Source organism: Leptinotarsa decemlineata, unplaced genomic scaffold (genome assembly GCF_025532065.1).
Source record: "Leptinotarsa decemlineata unplaced genomic scaffold, Ldec_3_MD MMD2_tig00000251_RagTag_RagTag, whole genome shotgun sequence".
In the NCBI taxonomy this organism is placed as follows: domain Eukaryota; kingdom Metazoa; phylum Arthropoda; class Insecta; order Coleoptera; family Chrysomelidae; genus Leptinotarsa; species Leptinotarsa decemlineata.
In genome coordinates, this window is record NW_027412547.1 from 3,641,246 (window position 1) to 3,657,360 (window position 16,115).

A 16,115-nucleotide genomic window follows, 5' to 3' on the forward strand; every position below is an offset into this window, starting at 1 on the left:
CGCAACAATCTGTAAGTGTTGCCATCTAATATAACAAATTGAACTGATTTCTGACAGATTAACGATAATTAAATAACAACCCAAAATATTTATTTTATTCATAGTTTCAATTTCGTCGATCTATCGCAAAAGCTATAAAATGACACCACTGATTGGATTGCAATAAAATCTGAATTGTTTTTAATTAATGGCAATTACAAAATATTATTATTGTCAAAAACAGTTTGCTAGTTGCCACTATTGGAAACTAGACAACATCAAAATTTCCAGAAATTATTCCTTTGATTTCTGACCAAGCATAAAAGAGTTTTTTGGCTATTGAATCCGATAAAACTCGTTTCTCAATATTATACAGTACATTATTTCATTCAAGATAACTTAAAAACGATATTTGTTCAAATTTTGAAAGCATTCTCACAGACAAATATTTTGTTTTACGTTATTCAAAACATTCACTGAACTATTACCTTCGAAAATGAAAACTTATTTCGCTCAAGAACTTATAGATGATATGGAAGCTCTAATTCTAAACCATTTCTTGATTGAAACTGAATGCTGAATGATAATTCAGCATTACCTCGTGCTGAAACCGGTGAGACAGATTTTCGTTTACTGTACAAATGAAAGGCAACACAGAAGTCCGCGGAATATTTGGCTAGAAGGAAGAATTTTAAAAGTTTACTTTGTTTAAATTGGTTAAGGCTTTCGCGGCCGAGATACAGTTCCAAACCACGACGGTCTTCACTTTGTATACTCGATGTATTCTAAAGAGAAGTCTTCTGAGAGTAATCAAGTTAGAAGTGATTTCTTGAATAAAATATTAAGGCGAGTCTGAAGTATACTCGGAAAATAATTGAGCATGTTTATCTTATAGTTACCGTTAGCCTTCCTGCAGGTGGTATGGGTAGACAATGGTATGGGTTCTATATTTTCGAACGATTGTATCAATATCGGTTATAACAGTAAAAATAATTCGTTGAATTAGAAATAAGATAGAAAATAATTTGAATTGACCTTAGAGAGGAATTGTCCAGAAAGCAGTGTCTGAAATTAAAACTTCGATTTCTGAAAATTTTGGGAACTCTGAATCTTTTACATTTTATGGAAGTAACTTTCTAATAATATAATATTATTGTTGATCGTGTTGGTACAATTGGTACAATTGAAATTAATTATATATCTGGAAAGTGGCAACAGCGTCAAAGTAATCATTCTTTTTTATACAGAGAGGTTATGTTTTATGTATTTTCGAGTTAGGTTAGGTTATGGGGTTATGTTATTTTATATTTTCAAGAGGAGTTTGGAGCTAGAACGTTTTTGAATTTGGTGAATAGTTTTTGATATATATATTTCAAAATGTCTCAGTTCAAAATACATAATGTCCGGTTTTATAACCCTGAACCAAGGGCAATCCGATGTATGTCCCTTCATAGATCTTCAAAAAAGTTAGCAGTGTCCAGGTGAGAAATGGTAATAATTCTATGATAGAACTCACCAATACTCGATGAAAATCCATTATAGCGATTTTCTAAACTTATTAGTGGGAATTTCACAATTAAGTGTGTTTTGTTTTTGTTATAAAACTAGTTTTTGGTGAAAACTACTTATTTTTCAGATCAGATGCAAGCATAGAAATTTGGAACCTCAATAATATTTGGTTTCTAGAACGTACAATCTCTTCTACAGCAGAAAATTTCAGTATAGAAGGTTTAGCATGGTGTGGAAATAAACTATTTAGCACTGGACTACATGGCTTATTGGTTGAATACAATTTGTATCGTTTGTGTTTGGAAAAGAAGTGGGCAGTAACAGGTGAAGCAGCGTTTTGTTTGGACGTCGACAAAGAGGAATCAAGAATTGCTGTTGGCACAGAACAGGGATACTTGAACATTTTTAGTTTGAACGAAGATGGGGTGTCCTTTGAGAAGTTTTGTGATAAACAAGAAGGAAGAATTATGTGTTTGAAGTTTAGCTACAATGGGAAATTTGTTGTTTCAGGCAGTATTGATGCAATTCGAATTTGGGATGTTCAGTCAGGTTTGTAAATCGTGCATGTTGTATCTCTGATATTCTTCATCTAATAGTCATAATTAGTCAACCATCTTCTTTCAGAGGAAAAGCTCTCTTAAAATTAGTGGTAATGATTGAATTAGGGTAATAAATTTTATTCAGATGTAACTCCCCTCTACATGGTCAATTAAAAGTTGTAAAAATTGTCTATGTCATGAACTAACTTCCTGTAATGAAAACTCTGTATTTTCAGGTCACGCGATTCACAAAATGACAACTGGAAGATCCGAAACAAATAAACCTACAATAGTATGGTGTGTAGAAGTCACAGAAGATTTTACTATTATCAGTGGTGACTCTAGAGGGCGCTTGACTTTCTGGGATGGAAACATTGGATCTCAGGTGGAGAGTTATCAGTCACATAGATCTGATATTCTCGCAATAAGCCTTTCAGATAATTCTTTGTATTGTGCTGGAGCAGATCCCAACATCATTAACTATCAAAAAATCAGTGTTAAAGGTGAATATGAAAAGTTGATAAAACAGAAACAATGATGGATAGAAACACTCCTGTCGATAAATTTGTGACATCAAATTCACTTCAAACACGGGGTTGTTACTAAGGCCAGTGAAATTTTCTGCTGGAACTTTCATCACACTGTTGGGAAATTCAATAAAGATTACTATTTTTGCTTTCTGATGTTCTTACGTTTTTGAAAATTTTTCTTTTGGAAATGATTATGGTGATGTTTTTTTCTAAGTTAAAATGTCTCATATTTTCTATGTGACAAATTATTTTTACCTCACTCGTATTTTTACTAATATTCCAAAAAAAATTCAGATGAAAATGATGAAATTTTCCCTTCATATTTTCACAGGTTGTTCCATTAATAACCTGTCAAAATAATGATAATAATGATCGAAAGTCATATACTTTTTGACATTTATTTTATTTTTTCTTCGGTTTTTAAAACCTTTTTGATGGAAATGGTGAATACTGAATTTCTTCTTTCGATAACGGGTTGTTCCAAATGTTTCAAATAAATTAACTGTCGTGATAATATCAAAAACATAGGCTTTCATGGTCGGAACCACAGCTGAAGAGGAAAAAAGAATGAAACGTTTGATATTTCAGGTTCCATTCTACCACAGATTACTAGCTTGGATTTTCTCTTAATAATGGGTGTTTCTACTGAAAAGTTTTCCAGAAAACAATAAAAAACCACAAGATAGTCAAAAATAATGGTGTTTGAAATATATTGAAATAAACTTCTATAATTGTTTGATGGAAAGTACTATATGTATATAGTATATAGTACATAGTAGTATTATAGTATATACATTTCAGCCTTAGATATAATCCCCGTGTATGAAGTAAATGATGTCAGCATTTGTGTTCTGACACCCATTGAGACATCTTCAGTTGCAGATCTTTCAATTTTGATAATTTATAGTTATGAGTTTTATAATTTTATTTAATACTCAATCTCAATTGCATTTTATGATTATCACACTCGGTTCACTTGTTCACTCTCACATGTTGTTTGCTTGAAGTAATTTTACTATTCTATTACTGAGAACTCAATTCATTATCTGAAAAATGAACTCAAGCTTGTAAAATACAGCTTTAAAATAACTTTAAAACAAGTGGTCACAAAACTCTTGTTAATTTAATTCATTGATGTATATCTTGTTTCAATATATTATTTCAGGCTTAGGCTTTGTGTGATTCTGAAAGAAAATTTTGCTTTTGATGAATTTGAATTATTATCCCTAGAAAACTCAAAATGATTAAATAAAACTGAGATAGATGTTTGTTCTTTCAATTGGGTTTCTTTATCATTTCAGTATTTATCACAATATACATAATATAAAATAAAATATTTTTCAAATATAGACTGTGCAGAGTATACGACATGTTTTTCATTTTCAAAAATGGAACTTATAATTTTTCAGGTGGAGCACAGAAATGGGTGAAAAGCATTCAGAGGAAAATTCATGACCATGATGTAAATGCCTTGGTAATATGCGATAACAAACTATATTCTGGTGGAGCTGATGGCTACTTATCCTGCAGTTTCCATCCACCAAAAACACTTCTGAAACTTCCTCCTTTGTTACAAGACCCCTGTGTCCACGTATCTCAGGAAGCCAAATATGTCATGTTGCAATATCCTAAACACATAGAATTGTGGGGTCTGGGAAAAAGTCAAAACACCGAGGCTAGCTACAGGGGAATGGTTTCTCTAGAAAAAGATCCAAAAAAACTTTTAGTTCTGCAAAGGGTTGGCAAAGGTTGTGACGATGAAGAGAGAGAAGGTGTGATTTGTTGCTGTGTTTCTGATGACGGTCACTGGATCATGTATAGTACAAGTTTGGGCATAAGACTGTTTCAGTTTTTATATGTAAGTGATTTATTAATCGTATTTGTGAAGTAGTTGTTCAAATTGTAGACTAAAAAAATAGAATTGAAAGTATATTGTATAAAAAAAAATCTCCAATACATTTTTAGAAACTCTTTTAGCCATCAGGCCCTAGATTTCATTATTTTTGAAAAAATTACATTTTGTGAAATATGCCTTATTTTTTCTATGGGAAATCAGATATTCCAAATGTAATTCCATTCTGAACATTGCAGTAAAGATCCTATGAATTGGTAAATTGCAACGGTGGTAGTAAGCTCGACTAACCATCCAAATATCGCAAGTTCTAATCCTTCTTCAGCCAGAATTTTTTTTCATGAAAATTTGTTCAACACATTTGCTGCGTAAAATAATTAAGGACTCTACTCATGTGCGGGACATGTTAATTGTCTACTTCATTCATATTCAAATAAGCTGCAGAAAGTTTTAAAATTAATGAAATTACGAACCACCCCGAAATCTTGAACAATACTATTTAACAACAACAACAACATCAATCTTCAATCTAGCACTGAGTACAGGATGCTTTCCTAACAAATGGAAAATATCAAAAATTTGCCCAATTTTCAAAGCTGATGCCATAAACAATATCCAAAACTACCGACCTATAACATTGTTATCCAACTTTGCAAAGGCTTTCGAGATGTGCTTGTACAACAGAATCTTTCTTGATATCAAGAATTTAATTTTAAACAATCAACACGGTTTTTTTAGCAAAAGATCAACAATAACTAACTTAATGTGCTTCACACAATCAGTAAGTAATGCACTTAATAATAACCTACAAGAATGGGTCACATGTGGCCTAAGTGCGTGGGCCTAGAACCTTTTCCGCTCATACTTAACTGAACGTATCCTATTCGTAGATTATAGGGATCACAAGTTGTTCCAATTTATTGCAAACAGTGGTGCCCCTCAAGGAAGCAATTTAGCACCTCTTTTATTCTCACTCTTTTGGCCCATTACATCACAGGAGGACTGCTTAATCTTACAAAAAGACCTTGACTTTTTGAACATTTGCTGTACCGAAAATAATCTTCCCCTCAATACAAACAAATGTAAATACTCAAAATACACCCTTAAACATAATGTTATTTCTCATGATTACTGCATAAATAATACACCTCTTCAAATGTGACCTCAGCAAAGGGATCTTGGTGTCACATTTGACCCTAAACTGAGTTTCTCCATTCACTACGACACAATAACATGCTTAGCCAAACGGATGCTAGGGCTCATCTATCGTAACTGTAAGAACTTTCGTAGCAGAGACAGTTTTTTAACTTTTTTCAATGCATACATCAAATCTCGGCTGGAATATGCCTCCCTTATATGGTCACCCATATACAATGTCCACATAAACAAAATTGAGTCTATACAAAGGGGCTTCATGCAATATATTACCTACAAGCTAGAAGGAGTTTACCCTGAATAAGGCATCGACAATAGAATACTACTAAATAAATTTAATCTATTATCCCTTCAAAATCAAGAACCTACTTCTCTATACTTTTCGTTTATAAACAATCTGATTGATTGTCCCGAACCACTCTCCCACTTTAACTTTCATGTTCCACGAATTAATTCTAGAAATGAACTTACTTTTTGTCTACCAAATTCTAGAGCAAACATATTACTCAAGTCATCAGTTGTTGCAATGAGCAAACTTTACAATCAACTCTGTGAAAATCTCGACATTGGTCAAGTTATTGGTCAAGTTAAGAACCATGTTAAGAAACTTTTGCACCCTAGTCAAAATACATGAGCCCAAATTGAAAGTTACTCTACCGTGTGAGCTTATTACTATTACGGTATTACTGCTGAATTATGTTTTTTTTGTAATACACCTGAACTATGTTTTTACTTGTTAGATCTACATCTGACTTATGTTTTTTTTTTTTCAGTTACTCTCCTAGCTTTCTGAACAAAAGTTTTTCACCTAATTTTTTGCTTAACTCTCCTAAATGTTTCCTTTATTTTGTTTTTTGTTTACTCTCTTCAGGTGTTTCTAGTTGATAAATTAGTATTGTATTCATGTATATGTGTATGTATATATGTATGTGTATATGTATATGTGTGTATATATAGGCAGATATAAAACTGTAACATGCTTGCTAATGATATTAATATGTCTTGTTAATTGGATTTATTCCTGTTTAGACATTAAAAAGTTTTCTTTTTCCTTTGTTTTCAAATATGTAATATGTGTCTTTACACAGCTGACAACTTAGGTATATGTATTTGAACTTGATTTGTTTTGCATGTAAAAAAAAATAGTTTTACTATGGTGTCACTACTGTTTCCACCTGGACCTTGCTGATATTGAATATTACTTTGCTATTTATTGTATAGTTTGCTTCTTTTTGATTGTTGTTTGCACATCTACGGGGTTTAGCAAAATTTTACTGACAGTTGCAATATTTTCAAAATGTGGAAAAACTAATTACTGTTTGTTGCACAAGTTTTCATGTGAAGTCACATAATTAATGGTATACAAATATATTGTATGTTCTAGAACTATGGGTTTAATCTGTTGGAGGTTATTCTGCAAAATAATAGATGTCATTATTTGAAACATCTTGCATTTTTTAAAATTTTTGTTTATTGTTTTGAAACAACATCATAAGGCCATGGCGTCTTGTGGAGACACTTTCAGATATGAGTTCTTGGTTTCAAATGTCTTATATATTACACTGAACGACTCCTAAAAGATTGATCACAAAATTGTGAAATACTCTATATATTGCAGCAATTACGTTTTTCCACAAGTGTTATAGTAAATAAGTTCATTTGCAAATTCTATATCTGCCCTTATAAAACTGATTTTATTGAATTACATACAATATTTTTATTCAGGAGGAGAATGTGCCAAACTTTATGAAAGTAGCTGATTTGGAACACGAGAATGAGCCATGTATTCGATCCATCTTCACTCCTAATAACTGTCAAATGATAACAGCTCCAAATACCGGTGGTTTGATCGTATACGATCTTCATAAAAATGGAAGAGCATCAGTGTCTCAAACAATCAAACTCAAAGGTAAAAGTGATATGTAATTTTATCTTCTTGAATTAATTTCACTCTGCACAAGTCACAGAATCATATGAAAATCTTGCTTCCAAACATTCAAATTTCATATTTATCTTTGTTTTGGTAACTCATCAGATTTGAATCACCACTATCAGGAAAAACTGTTTTAAAAAGATTTGGTGAACTGAATGACAAAAAATTGTTTGTTAATAAAAGTTACAGAATATATCCAAAATCAATTGATGATGAATAAATCTGAAGGTGACAAATTATATAGATTTTACGCGAATTGAAAAAAGTTTGATAATTCAAGTAAATACAGTGTGTAACAATGAAAACTTAACAGAGCTGTTTTTGAATATAAAAAGTAAGATTTTTAAAAAAAGCTCGGACACGTCGATTTCTAATTAAAGGGGGACACCTTTCAGACTAATCAGATTTTTTGTAGTACGCACCCCCTCAGAGGGGTGCGTCCAACGACCCTTATTTAGATAGGGAAAGTAGGTCGAGTGGCACCTTGTTTTAAAGGTCTTTCAAATACCTTTACAACTCTGTTGAAAGAAAATTTTAGTAACGATTAGTTTTCAAGATGATTTGAAGTTAAAATTGCCATATTATTAACACTTTAGACAGACCATTCGGTAACTTGTATGCCTAAATAAAAAAAAATCCAGCAGTTCTTCTTATCAGTTTTTTGTTAAATATAATCCCTTTTTTAAAATCAATACCTACTCCTCTTCTTCCAGTTTACATTAGTACTTTGTTTGATTGTTTTGTTTAAACGATTCGTGTATTGTTGTTTAAAAATGCCTTACACTACTGCTAAAAGGGTTTCAGTTATTGCTTTATTTTTTTGAAACGACCAAAATGCTAATAGAACATCAATTTTATTTAACGAGCAAAACCCTGGTAAACACCTAAGCAGAAATTATGTTCTGGATTTGGTCACAAAATTCAGGAAGACAGGTTCAGTTTCAAATAAGAAAAGAAATGTTCAGAGAAGGGTAGTGAATGACGATAATGCGATTGGAGTCATTGGTCAAGTCATCGCCAAGCCCAGATTAAGTACAAGAGGTTTATCAGCAATGGCCGGAATAAGCCTTATGAGCGCATGGAGAATCCTTAAAAACCACAAATTCCATCCTTACAAAATTAAACTTGTTCATGAACTCAATGAGGATGATTTTGACCGAAGACAAGAGTTTTGTGTGGGCATGAGTGAGAGATTAATGCAAAATCCCGAGCTGCTTCATAACATTGTTTTTCGGACGAAAGCTCATTTTATTTAAATGGTTGCGTGAACCGTCACAATTGCCGTTATTGGTCGGATGAAAACCCAAGACAATACGCAGAAATACATAACCAACATCCCCAAAAGTTGAATGTCTGGGCCGGAATATTAGGCAATCATATTATAGGTCCATTTTTCATTGATGGAAATTTAACCGGTGATTCTTATTTACAACTTCTTGAAGAGGCAATACAACCTCGTATAGTTGAAATAATTGAATAGGATCCAAGATGTCAAGATGAATTTATCCATTTTCAACAAGACGGTGCACCACCCCATTATGCCCAGCAGGTTCGAAATTTTTTGAATAATCATTTTGAAGGGCAATGGATTGGCAGAAGAGGTCCAATTGAATGGCCAGCACGATCACCAGATTTAACACCACTGGAATACTTTTTGTGGAGATATTTAAAGTCTAAAGTTTATGCTACACAGCCAGCTAATTTGGATGAATTACGTGGTAGAATTATTGATGAATGCCGAGCTATAACTCCTGAGATGTTGAATAATGTAAGAGCAAAATTCGAACAAAATCTTTATTGTTGCATGGAGCAAAATGGCGCACATTTTGAACATTTACTCTAAATTTCCTATGTGAGTTACCCTTATTAGGTGTTACTTTTTTGTGTGTGCTTTAAAATCAATTATTGGGATTTATTAACCCTAAAACAGTTTTTTAAACTTTTCTGTGTCATCAGCAGTCAAGGAAATCAGCAGGTTGTATTCGTTGTGTTGGTAAGTTTTTAGTATGATTCATTTTTCATCAGAAGCATAAAATATCCACATCAAAAGGCAACCTTCATAAGGAGGTGCCACTCAATTTACCTTAAAAGTAAGGGTGGTAACCAACCCCATCCCCCGAAAAAATCTCCTCGAAATAAACAAATAATTCTTACTTTTTTACGAAATCAAATGGACACGTATTAGCAGGTTGTCATAAAAAGCAAAAATTAATTTTTTTCTGAAAGTTCTGAACGTAAATTGTACCTTAAAAACAATTTGATTTATTTTAAAAAGAGTTGAACTCAATAAAAATACCTTTAAATCTTCAAATTATCTCGAAAACTAATCTTTGCAAAAATTTTCTTTTAACAGAGTTGTAAAGGTATTCGAAACACTTTTAAAACAAGGTGCCACTCGACCTACTTTCCCTATCTAAATAAGGGTCGTCGGACGCACCCCTTCGAGGGGGTGCGTACTACAAAACATCTGATTAGTCTGAAAGGTGTCCCACTTTAATTAGAAAACGACGTGTCCGAGCTTTTTTAAGAATCTTACGTTTTATATTAAAAAACGGCTCTGTTAAGTTTTAGTTGTTACACACTGTATCAAGAATTCAGAAGGATGTGCGTACTGAATAATCTTATAGTCTATTTCAAAAGAGTGTAGAGTAATAAAATCTCATTAAGTATTCAAAAGCGCTACAGGGTGATCCGTCAATAAATTCTGTCACTTCCCTAGTCCGCATTGCAAAATTATGTCGTTTCATAAAGAGCAGGTAGGTATCACCCTGTTTTAAGGGATTTGTCCATTGTTATCGACGGATAAATACTGAGCCAGAGGCGCGCTAGTGGGATAATTGCCAAAAGAATATGCATTCATAAAAATTATATTAAAGGAAATAAAAATTTAATACAGCAGAACAGTGTTATTAAAAAAATATAAAATGTAACAATAAAATATATACGAACCGAAATCGGGAAATACTCACAAACACACACGAACGAACTTTACGTATTGAAACACTTGTGGGGACTTTAAATCAATTTATTCACAAAAACGACAAGAACTTTACTGGATACGTTATTACAATTTGACACTTGAACAATACTAAAACTGTGAACTTCCCTTAACGTTTAACAACACTCTATTTATACCCTAATTGAATGTTCTAGAGATTACTAGGTACAATTTTCGAGAACCTTCCGAGAAAATAATTATTCAGACTACCCTTAATTCTAAACCCTAACCTAAGCAAAAGTGTCACTGTCACTGATACACTGGTCTCTGTCCAGATTGCTTATCCCGCTACAGTATATTTACAATTCAATTAAATTATTCTACATCAGTATAGTCTTCATCCGAAGAACTGTCATCATCCCCTGGTGTTATAATTATAGGGTCAACCACCTGATCGACCAAGTTGTCCAGTTCCCACATTTTATCTTCCTCTTTTAAAACATGCTGGATTGCTTTTTGCCAGTTTTCTGATGTGATTTCCATAATGGCTTGATCAAACAATACCTTGACATCTTTCATTTTAAATGTGGTATTGTGCCTTGCAACATATCCTTTAACTTGTGCCCATATAAGTTCTATAGGATTTAATTCGCAATGATATGGCGGTAGACGCAGCACAGTTACTTTATACTTTTCTGCTACATCTTCTACGGCATATTTCATGAAGCGAGATTTATGTTGTTTTACTATGGCTAGTAGTTCCTTCTTTACTGAATTCGTCTCAAACTGAATACCTTTATTTGACAGCCAGTTAATAATTTCTTGCTTTCTCCAAGCTGAAGTTGGTACCTTCTCTAAGCGCCTTGAATGGTAGCTTGCATTATCCATAACCACGACCGAATCAGCTGAAAGAAATTTTAACATTTCCCCGAAGTATTCTTCGAAGACATCCGAATTCATGTCCTCATGATAATCTCCCGTCCGGCACGACTCAAAGCTTAACAAACCTTCTTTTAAAAATCCGTCTTCGCTTCCAATGTGAGCAATTATAAGCCTCTTCCCTTTTCCCGAAGGCACTTTAATACCCGTCGAAAGGCCTTCTATGAAAGCTTGGCGAGAACTTGTTATATTTTTATCTTGCCACATTTTTTTGACTATATAACCTTCGTTTATCCACGTCTCATCAAGATACAAAATTTTCTTTTGCTCTCTGCGGTACTGCTTTATAGTTGTCAAATATTTTCGTCTCCAGCAAACAATTTCATCACTTTCCAGTAATAGTGCCTTTCGATTGTGCTTTTCCCAGGCAAAATTCATACTTTTTAAAGTTTTCCATAAAAGTTTTCTGGATATCAAAGAAATATCGTTATCTTGGCTTATCTCGATAAATATTTTTTCAAGAGTGGGTATTTCCTTTTTAAAATAAAACGAATGAACTTTTCTTCGAATGTCACATTTGGTGTCTTTATCTAAGATTTTTATTGGTCTTCCTGATTTTCTCTTGCATGGACTTACCTGGCCTGATATCTTTCTTTCTCGCAATAATTTAAAAATCGTGGACTGTCCAATTCCAGTCATTCGGGCACATCGCTCAACATTTTCTTGCACAGACAAACTAGGGTGATCGTGTTTTATGCAATCATATACATTTAAAATTATAACTTTTTCGCAAACAGATAGCGGAGAATTTTTTACACTTCTTTTCTTTGGAGTAAATGTCCCCATTTTATAACTTTTTCACTATTTCTATATCACAATATCACTGTACGTTTAATTGGTGTAGTAACAATTACTATTATAACTCGAATGTTTAAGACACCATTACAATATATTTAAACCCTTTTTCTTAATTACCTGGGTTTAATAGGTATTGCATGATTGGTGGGCAGGGTCAAAAAGGGATTATTATAATGACATGGCACCTCGGAACTAAGTGTTAACCCTTTTTTGAGAAATCATGCTCAAGTATATGAACCCAAATTGCATATTAAATAAGTTTACAAGAACCACTAAAATTAATCTTAATCTTTTTTTAAGAAATTTTACTTACCTAAATACATGTAGGTACTTAGTTTTAGACCAAATTACTTCCCAAAAATGGCCTTTTATTATTATCTATGTCTGTAATTTTTAATTTACTTTAATTATTAAGTTTAATAATCCTAAGATTTGCCTACGCCCATGGACGACAACGAAATTCAGGCAAATTTTATGACACTTCATGATTTATTACTCTACACTCTTTTGAAATAGACTATAGTTACCTGTTATTCTCGTTTTTAATCATGTTGATATATTTTACAACTATTATACAGGGTTCTAATTTTAATGGATTGTATTCATATTCATAGTATAATTCTTCTTTTTGGTGACACGAGGTGTATTAGAGAAGGTTTCACTTCAAACATTATGCAAAATTCAACATTAGAAATATTACAAACAATGAACTCACACCATTTTTTCAAATATATGATGAGTGTGAATTTATAGATTTTACTGCTAATACAATTGTTAGTGATAATAGCTACTTTGACAAAATTGTACTTAGCTCAGAACTTAATTATGCTTGAAAATATCTTACAAGACTCATATGATATCTCAGGTGTCAATGCGAATATATCTAACTTCAATAAGGAGAGTGTATTTCATATTAATATCTAGTGCAATTCAAGTAAAATTGAACAAATGGAATTTTTTAGACGAATCGAGTTTTGAAGTTCTATCTGTCTTTGAACATTTGTAGTCTCAGGTGAATCTTTCATGAAATAAAATTATCAGCTCTAAATTCACAAGTTCGTTTTAAAGAAATAATGGGAAACATGGAGGTGTTGCTAACAAATTTGTCAATTGTGAATATGATAGAAACAAAAAATATATAATATTAAAATTTTTGCTGAAGAAGTCAACAATTCTTTGTTAGTGTGACTAAAAATATTATAAAAGCCATATCTAATTGTGCGGATGGCAAAATTGTAATGTGTATACATTACACCTACCACAACAGGACCGGCAAAAACTATAATCCTACAACTTCGGAATGTGATCAACGCTTCAACACTGAAAACAATTTTTTTTTGTCTCTAAACTGAACTTTGGAAAAATTTCCCTCAGTCACCATCACTTTTGGCAACAGAAAAAGCCCTTGAAATATTGGCCAATGCCGATAGAATATTGCAAATCATTATTTATTGAAGATTGCCTCTACTAACTTGGTAATTTTCAATGTGCCATAAGCTGCACATCAATATTCTAATTACCCTCAAGATTCTGATTGACTATAGAATCTCAAAAAAATTTACTTGATGTAGGTAGTGAATGTAAAAGTAATTATGGATTTGAATCTTCAAAGCTATAAAAGTTACTGGACCGATTATTTAGAGTGACATTTCCATATTCATAATATAATTCATAAAGTTCAATTTTAAATCTACTGACAACAAACCAGAGAGTCAAAGCGCGATAATATTTTTTATATTTCCAAAATTAACTGCAAAAAAAAGCAGGAAAAGAAAAATGGGAAGCGCCAGTTTGTTCGTTTTTCTCAATATTTTTAGGTTTGGACCCAACATTCTGAATTTACTAGTAGATGTATAGTTCAAGTAAAAGATATAGTGCCCCCTACCTACCAGCAGTTCTCCTTTAATAACACACAACGCGGTACTCATCGCTATATTATGTTGATCACCATAACATGACTTCAAATTTAATTTTATGACTCTTCAGCCAATCATAAAACTCTGTTAGTAGAAATTATCCAATACGAACCGCCAATTCTTCAGTCCAAGTGGACTAATTCGTTGCGGCATAATTCCTTTGTATTGTTTTTTTTGGTCTTTGACTTCGCCGACAGCTTTAAGATTACTATATCAGTTACTTCAACTATACATTCAAATTTCTCTGTCATTTATAGATAAATGGGACAGCATCACCTTCATGACTATCTCTGCTTGTGGAAAGTACCTGATAATAGGAGATCCCACCAGTAACATTGCCATATTTACGTGGATGTCAAAGATGAAACAGTGGGTTAATCACTGTAAACTACCAAAATATAAGTGTCCTCCAACTGCCATGGCTGTTCACCCTACTATGCTTTATTTAATTATTGCGTATTCAGATAATAAGGTGAGCGAGAGGGACATTTGGGAAAGAAGATAATTTTGTGAATTGATAATACATATTAAATTTCTTGTTATAGATTATAGAGTATGATATTAGGAAAAAACAATTGACACAGTTTTCAAGGCAACAAAATGAGGTGAAAAGTCGAGGGTATCCTTTCAGAAATATAACATTTGATCCAAGAGCAGAGCATATCATCATATTGCATGATGACAGTAGTATTACAATCATCAATAAACAGAAGGTAAGTCATTAGTATGATCCTCTGCAATACATTTTCTTATAACAGAGGTAATCATTTGGTTATTTTTCATGTGGTTTAATTCCACATTTTGCCTGAAATTTAGGTTTTTTTTGCAATATAATAACAACTGCTATTTATTTGTTTTTCCATTTATTTATTCATCTATTCATTTATTGATACATTCTTCTACAGGATGAACTCTTTTATAGAAAGAGGAATGAAAACCACACACTTACAAATATATTGATACATACAATACAAACGAAATTTCTAACTATTAGTTAACTACAAATGTTTTTGATATGTGACATTTAGTGGCTAAATATATACAAGACATGATTAGCACACAGGTTTTGGCAAATTGCTCTTGATAATGAGAGTTCAACTCTATGTACTTTTGTTACATCTTTTGGCAGATACTGCTTTTCAAGATTACCGTTTATTGTAAACTGTGCTCCTGAGGTTTTTCAAAAAAGATTTAAAGCTATTTTTGATATACTGGAGGTAGAGAAATATAATAATAATAATAATAATAATAATGGTCTTTATTGGGTGAAATACGATTTAACTATCAATATGTTGAATATATGAACTCATATACCTGAGAAAAGGTATATATATATATATATATATATATATATATATATATATATATATATATATATATACACATATATATATATATATATATATATATATATATATATATATATATATATATATATACATATATATATATATACATATATATTGGATTATATATGACAGGCGTCAGTGCAGGTATCTTCACAGAAAACTTCCTGCATATGCAAGTGGCAATACAACTGAAATAGTCTACCTTCAATTTTGGAACGGGCACACTTGCAGACCGGTTTCGGGCTCATTAGCCACTCATCAGTGCAAGATAGTGGCCATCATCGACCTAAAGTCAATGATATTCCATAATTGAAAATCGGAATTCTTTCATAGTATTTCATTCCTCTTCCTGAATTGGAGTGATCAACAACATGTCACTCCATCTAGTGGAAGAGGTACTAACCAACTGCATATCCTAAATTTGCCCGGTTCCTCTGAATAAGGAGGAAAAACTTTCTTATTAGTCAGTGGGCTATGCTTGAAGACTGGCAGTAAACAAATCTAAAGAAATGAACTTTGAACGTTCAAGCTAGTCTTAGATATACCTACACAGTAGGTTGAATGGACTGACGCCTATCAGAAAACAACTACTTGCCTGGCTAATACCACGAAGGGCGTTGTATTATATCCGACAGGCGTCAGTGCAGGAATCGTCACAGAAAATTTCCTGCGTATGGA

At 32.5% G+C, this 16,115-nt stretch overlaps 2 protein-coding genes across 2 annotated transcripts in view; one reads left to right on the forward strand and one right to left on the reverse strand.

Annotated features, from left to right (window-relative positions):
* Window positions 1–1,245: 1,245 nt before the first annotated feature.
* Window positions 1,246–16,115, forward strand: part of l(3)72Dn (UTP4 small subunit processome component l(3)72Dn) — a 48,544-nt gene continuing 33,674 nt past the window's right edge. The window contains exons 1-7 of the mRNA XM_074173547.1: window positions 1,246–1,460; window positions 1,616–2,037; window positions 2,264–2,530; window positions 3,967–4,415; window positions 7,290–7,473; window positions 14,346–14,560; window positions 14,634–14,801. Of these exons, the coding sequence (XP_074029648.1) occupies window positions 1,357–1,460; window positions 1,616–2,037; window positions 2,264–2,530; window positions 3,967–4,415; window positions 7,290–7,473; window positions 14,346–14,560; window positions 14,634–14,801 (1,809 nt within the window). The 5' untranslated portion in view covers window positions 1,246–1,356. The remainder of the gene's footprint in view (window positions 1,461–1,615; window positions 2,038–2,263; window positions 2,531–3,966; window positions 4,416–7,289; window positions 7,474–14,345; window positions 14,561–14,633; window positions 14,802–16,115) is intronic.
* On the reverse strand, window positions 10,407–12,694 carry LOC141481644 (uncharacterized). The gene is made up of 2 exons (XM_074173548.1): window positions 12,443–12,694; window positions 10,407–12,377 (listed from the first exon to the last, which is right to left on the reverse strand). The coding sequence occupies exon 2, from the start codon at window positions 12,158–12,160 to the stop codon at window positions 10,811–10,813; it is 1,350 nt and encodes a 449-aa protein (XP_074029649.1). The 5' UTR covers window positions 12,161–12,377; window positions 12,443–12,694; the 3' UTR covers window positions 10,407–10,810.

What these genes read in the sequence shown, in the direction of transcription:
- LOC141481644 (XM_074173548.1), bottom strand. Translation starts at nt 12,160, where the DNA reads ATGGGGACATTTACTCCAAAGAAAAGAAGTGTAAAAAATTCTCCGCTA.